The following is a 7,072-nucleotide window of genomic DNA, read 5'->3' on the forward strand; positions in this document are numbered from 1 at the left end:
ACCTTTTAATAACCGAATTGGTTTTCGCTGTGCCCTGTCCGATAACGTAGTTTTTGAATCTTGAAGGGCGTCTGCCTTCTTCTTCTTCATAAAAAATGGCGTCTGCCAGGAATTCAGCAATGACCAAAACATCTGCCCAAAAAATTCATTTTCTCAATTGACTGCAATTTAATCTTTTTACCCATAAAGGAGCGCTGTGCACTAGAGAACGCAACGTGTGCCAGCTGGCAGAGGTATCGTTTTCTGTTCGAATGAGCCGGCCACAGACACAGGGAATCATATATTGAGCATAAGTCTTCCTAAAATTCTTCCTCGTAAATACTGCTAGCTCGTAGACTATTCATTTTTATATTGTTAATGTTCTTTTGCCCCTTTGTGCTTATCAGGGCATCAAGGGTAATGTCAAGCACAACATTTCACGCATATTGGAAATAAAGTGCCCACATAAAAATCATAATTTTAATCAGTTTGTAAAATTGATTTCTGTCGCGAATAATCTAGAAAATATTTCTTCGAGAGTCTCGGTAGGCAGCGAAGAGGTAATGGTGACTTCTTCGCCATACAGATGAATCAATTCCTGATGCAGGTACGGTGGCTCAGATTGAATAGAGTCAACATGGACACGACTGAACAAACACGGATAACAAAACGGGCGCATCGTTGCTGCACAGCCACTGTTACGCCTCTTTTCGCCTGGTTTTACGGCCACTCCCTATGGCTGAAGTCGCTTGATTGATTGCTGCATGATACCGGTTTTCCGTTTATTGCTACCGCTGCTAAAACTGTTCCTTTTACGACTTTGGTCATGGATTTCACATCCACTCCGGCTGGAGGCATTCACATCTTTATCACACTCATACCATGCAGAAACCAATGCATTATGCATTTTTAGCAAATGAAATTTCCTGATGAATTTATACGAAATTTTTCATTCCAGTGTTATTCAAAGGACAGGTGACAACCAAATACTACAGATTCTTGAGTAAGGGTGGAGGATGGGTGTGGATGCAAAGCTACGCTACTATTGTCCACAATACCAGATCTTCAAGGCCTCATTGCATCGTTTCAGTGAACTACGTACTTAGGTAGGTGGAAAATACATTTAATCTAGGAGAAATTCCGCTTCATATATGAAGGCGGTTTTTTCCAACAAGTAGGTAAAGTATAGGCAGATGCATGACATACACAGGGCGAGTCTTTGACTTGTACAATATTTCAACAGTAGATTCTTGAGGTCCAAAGAAACACTTTTTTTCTATACCATTTTTTCTGATTCGGCCCTGATAAAAAGATATAGCCATTTTAAATTTTCTTAATGAGCTGAGCCACCCCTGGAAAAATTGAAATTGTCTTCAGAGTAACTAGCTTATTCTGTGACACTTCACATCTGTAGATCTTTTAAATAGAGTTGTATTCAGCCAAAGTACCCAATTTTTCAAATTTCACAGATACTTTTTAATTTGTGAACATCAAATTACTCGAAAACGGCGCATTATTCGAGAAAATATAAAGAATACTTTTAATTTACAAAACGTTCAAATATTCATTAGATAGCGTCCAACTTCGTTTCAAAAGTTGGATTCTTTAAATTTTTGGTATCTTCATGGTACGTAATGGTCATAATGAGAAAATTGGAAGACGTGGGTGATATCTTGTTTTCGAAAAAGATGCATCAAATAAATGAAAAATATTCCGAAATTCATTTTATGCGATAAAAGAGTTTGTGAGGTAGAACTGAAAATTATATTTTTTATGGTTTTTCAACAGCCTGTATCTTTTAAACAATGCCGATTCGAAAAAATTGGTCAAGGAAAAAAGTTATTATTTTGACCTCAAGAGGCCACTGATAAAATATTTGTTCGAGTCAAAGACTCGCCTTGTGTATCAGATGACAGAGTACCGTGGCAAAAATTTGTGAAGAACCAACATTTCTTGAGCCGGATCCAAACGTATGTACACCAACACCAACACCTTGTCAACGTACCGTGTCAGCTCTTTGAGAATATCATTACTACAGCCATAAAAACATTGAACAACACAGGTTTACTATATAGGGTGCAGTGTTGGTACGGTGCGTGTGTCTGTCTGGATTCACCATCACAGCTTGTGTTGCCGATGCATGCACTACGTATTCACTCGTTACATTTGTTTTGTTTTAGTTCTTTTCGATTCATTTTCGTTTGTTTACTCATAGCTCTTCACGATCATGATGCTGTAATCTTCATAATAGGCTTGTTCGTACTTCGTAGAGTGGTTCACAACGGTTGTGATTGTTGTGAACTGTACAGAGCAAGCGCAAATGGATTTCGCTACCCTAAAATGGAATTGCGCTTGCTCTGTACAGTTCACAAACGTTGCAAACCACTTTACGAATAAACCTAATCTTGTCTTGCGCTCTTAATGGGCAGGTCAAATCGTTTATAAACGGAACTCACAACATACAACGCAGGCGCCGACAAATCTTCTATAAAACACCGTATATTTAACTTTTAGGCGAAGAGATGAAGTATTATGTAACTCAAATAAGTCGACGATAAGTAAATTTACCATCGTATTGAACAACGAATCGGTTTACAGCGTTCTCAGCCAACTGCGCCACAATATACGTAATGATTACGAGCTATATAGTTGTCCACACACAGAATATTATACACGTGATTTAGATCTGCAGCACATGGGTAGAATAGGTACAAGATGTTGAAAATTATTTTTTTTTTCAGTGAGCTCGAAGCAAAGGATCTCATACTCAATATAGCTCAAGGACCTCCTCGAGAGGAAATATCGACCTCGCCACACCAACCTCATTCACCTCTCCAGGCCCCACCGAGGGCCCTACCGTCACCTCAGAAGTTCCCAAGAACGCCGGCCATAACATCAACAATAATTTCCCCCCACACTTCGATACCAGATGAGGAATTCAGCGATTCTAATGGAGCAAACGCCAATCCCGCGTATATTCCATCCGAGTATCCCCTTTTTGTGCCAAACTACACAGGTGATGAATCGAGCTACTACCATCAGCCGCAAGAATTATTCTGCCATCAATACTCCGACCCGGAAACTAGTCAACATCCGTTCTTGAGTGCGCCCATGGCACACCAAAGGATATACAGTTCCTCATCTCCACACATTCCTCAGCAACAAAGACCTTTCAGTGCCTCGTCCTCGAGTTGTAGTTCTTCAGAAAGTGAACATTTGACCATTCAAAACTTGAGTAACCCTTACTGCAGTACAGAGACTCAGCACATGAGTCACTTCAACTTGAACTGCTTCAACAACAACCAGATGCCTACACCGAGCTATGGACAACTGAGCACCCATCATCCTTCAGGTCCTGCTGGTTATACTAGTGTTATTGTGGATAATCAGCAGTACCAAATGACGAACGAATATGTACATTAATTTTATGTATTTAAAAAGTACCAGAACATGACTGGCTTCTGGTACGAATCATTTGATTCTGTAACATTAGTTGTCCAAATGATTATTATTCTGAAATCAAGGATTGTTGCCTCAAAGCCTTTTCTACGACATCACCGGATCATTGTGAAAAAATCATATAGCAAAATTTTGTATTGTCATACCGCAGTTAGAAAACTTGAATTGAAAGAAACAACCTCATAAAATATTATCTTTAATATGCGGAACAGAAAAAACTAGTAGTTAAAAAAAATCGCTACATCGAACACATTAGGATAAGCATATTTTTCACGAAATTGAAAACTTGACATCACTTGCTGAGGTGATTTTTTTCGCTAGACGAATCAGTCATTAAATTCTATTTAACGTTTTTAATTACATCACCATTTAAATTTTAATTCCACTGTCGATAGATGGCTTTTCCATACATGTATGTATTGTATATCTTCATGAATGAGGTTGTATATATTTTTCAGTTATATTGTATATTTTTTCATCATTTATATTTCAAAAAAGGGAAGGTGTGCTGTTTGTGCAGTGACCCAGTTGAAGATTTTGTAAATAATTATTGAAATATATAGTTCCCCAAGAGTTTTTGTGAGACGAAGACTTTTGATTGCATAGATTGTAAATAGTCATATTTTGAATACAAATGTGTGAATTTTTATATAGATCGGACAATAATATAAGACTGTGAATATAGGAAAATGTAAATATATTGATATGTATAAAAATGTCATACTTGAGAAAATTAATTTTGAATAAGAAAAAAGAAATTAATAAAAATTTTTGTTACCATACTATCTTTCATTTATGCATGAGCCTTCTCCTACAACTATTATGGAAACAGTTTCAGGCCACTGAAGTAGGAAATGAACCTTTTGCTTCATATCAGGCGGTTTTTTCCAACAAGTACAGAATAGGCCCATATATGCCATATATCATTCATATTATATATATATATATATAATTTATTGAAAGCCGACAGAGAGTTTCGCTGCAAAAATTGGTAAGACCCGAACTTATTGAATTATATTATCATTAACGGAAAGGTAATGCCTTAATCGGCAATGGATACAATAATAAGAATTTATTCAGATATTATGCCGTGAACCCGAACGCGGATATCGTTGCATACTAGATGGCGCTCGAGTCCTTAATAATACTCAGAAGCTACTACTAGTATTTAATTAGGGTCCATCAATTCCAAGCGTTTCCCATCGTTGAAGGAGTGATGTTGCTTTGAGGAAGTTAAACGAGACCGAAAGCATGGTCATGATATACTCTTCTTTGGGTCCTGACGATAACGAATTGGCTAGTTCGATTCATATCGTAACATTTGTTTATATCCATATAAGCCGCATCAGCCGAGACGTAACTCATTAAAATAACCCTGGAAGATAAGAGATCCTCTGGAAACTATAACAGTAAAGTTTTCATTAAATTTTCAATAATTCCTTTGGTGTGAATTGTTCCAGAATGCTTTTAACTACAATTCACAAAGTCAAAGTGCCGCTCTTGCATCGGAAAGCACAACACCGAAAAAATCACAGCCAATAATGATATCGACCATAATGAGGTTCCCACTTAATTGGTTTAGTTTACTTGATTACAAGTTTGGGGGAATTCTCTCTGTTAGGGTGCATTATACTAACAATGCGTAGGACCATTAGGGGTCTCCTGCAGCGTGAATGCGTTATTCCAATTGTTGAGCCGCAATTATTCCGTCAAATGGCACGTGATCCGAACGGATGTAGAAACAAGACTAAAACAATGATTTCCTTCTGTTAGAAGTCAACTCCTATACCGATCCACCTCTTTCCTTTCATCTAGTGGAGTCAGTCTAAACTGGAGCACGCTCCCTGATTTGATCCATTGAAAAATTCTTCCAGCAACTGTGAGACCCTCGCAGTGATAATTTTGAAAGGGAAAGCGAGCTGAAATACTCTGATTTCCCATGAACGATCTGACAAAATGAAGATCGATGTCGAACGAAACTAGAGGAATTATTTTTCGAATGAAACACCGGCTGAAAAAATATAAATTCTTTTCAACCTTGAAATTTGAATGGAACATTTATGTCATTGAAACATATTTTTGTATATTTAGCGAAAAAGATTCCCGAAATATGTTGCAATAACATGCAACATATTTTTATATTCCATAAAAATTATGTTGACATTCAAAAATTGTCACATTAACCCCGGGTTTCATAAAGCTTGATTGGGGAATCAACGCTTGATTCAAGGATAAACGTCAATTTGTTTTCAATCGATAATTCAGTCATGAGCAATCAGAATAGCATTATAGCATCAAATTATGATCCATATACATTCTACATTCATTCAATGATTCTCAATTGCGACTTCTTTAATATATTCAGAAATTAAAAGGTTTGAGAGATTTCATTTTGGAAATCGAGTTACTGTCAAATCGTTGATCGCGCAATGAAAGTTTTAGGAAACCTTCTATTAGTAATGAAAATAAATGACTTTTCATTTTACCTGAAACCTAAAATCGGTCTCCCATTCTTTTCTTTCCTATACCTACTACTGATAATTTCAAAAATATTCCCAAAAATTAGAAAAAGCCTTTCTTCACTGAAATGCAACATCCAATGAAAGATATCTCCTTCTCAATGGAGGAGGCTTTCAGATATATTTCAAAAAATGAAATGGAAAAGAAAAGCGTATTGTTTCAACCGAAAAGTTTTTAAGGAGACTTTACATTTTGTGATTGAAATGTTCATATTCCCATATTTCTTAAACACATGAAACGTTGATGGAGAATTTCATGATATGGAAAGTTTCTATTTGCGAAATAGTGCTCTACTATTTTTTCGTCTTCACTCGACATTTCACTGTCTACGAAGTAAACGACAGACTTGGGAATGAGAAAAAGATGTAGTCAGCAGGAATGCAGAGTGGTATTGTTTGGATGAGTGCTTCTAATAGAGGAAGTTTGGTGAAGGGTCCTTCAGGCAAACCGTGGCGAAATTGCCTGCAATTCTTTATACAAACATATCAGTAGACGCTTTGACGCAGGAGTGAGACGAAACCAGCAGGACAGGACTTGTCGAAACTATAAGGGCTTAATTCACAGACTTCGTTAACCCTTGTTCAAACTAAGCTAGTAGTATAATCGAGTAGCGAGTAATTTAGATTGTGAGCACCAAGAATTTAGTCGAGTAGGACAGTAGCGGCTGTTTTAGAGATTAAATTACTCGGTACTCGACTAAATTACTAGACTAGTCTGAACAAGGCTTTAGAAGCGCGTATATAAAAAGTATATATCAATTTTTCAGTTATGTGAAACTGGCACCACCAAATGAAAATTTTTAAACCAAAATTTAAGGATCGTTTGTCCATGGAAGGTCCATGTTTGTCCACCTTTTTTTTCATTTGTCCAAGCAACGTTTGAGAGATATGGAAAAATAAGTTATTTCAGTGCATTTTCTGAGCAGGTCACTCAAATTGCGAAAACGATGGTAAATATCTTTTGTCCAACGTTAGAGTCCACTTTTGTCCACCTAATTTTTTGATTTGTCCACTCACAGAACCATAGAAATCAATCGTAAAATTTTTTAGGAGTGTTTGTCTTTCGCTATTTTATTATTATACATCAGGAAGTCATTTTCATTTCAATTCAGACT

At 36.8% G+C, this 7,072-nt stretch overlaps 1 protein-coding gene across 2 annotated transcripts in view; it reads left to right on the forward strand.

Annotated features, from left to right (window-relative positions):
* Window positions 1-4,218, forward strand: part of LOC123315663 (single-minded homolog 1) — a 51,267-nt gene extending 47,049 nt beyond the window's left edge. For both annotated transcript variants that reach the window (XM_044901459.1, XM_044901458.1), the window contains exons 7-8: window positions 938-1,085; window positions 2,721-4,218. In XM_044901459.1, the coding sequence (XP_044757394.1) occupies window positions 938-1,085; window positions 2,721-3,402 (830 nt within the window). In that variant the 3' untranslated portion in view covers window positions 3,403-4,218. The remainder of the gene's footprint in view (window positions 1-937; window positions 1,086-2,720) is intronic.
* Window positions 4,219-7,072: the final 2,854 nt, after the last annotated feature.

This window comes from Coccinella septempunctata, chromosome 6 (genome assembly GCF_907165205.1).
Source record: "Coccinella septempunctata chromosome 6, icCocSept1.1, whole genome shotgun sequence".
Classification (NCBI taxonomy): Eukaryota; Metazoa; Arthropoda; class Insecta; order Coleoptera; family Coccinellidae; genus Coccinella; species Coccinella septempunctata.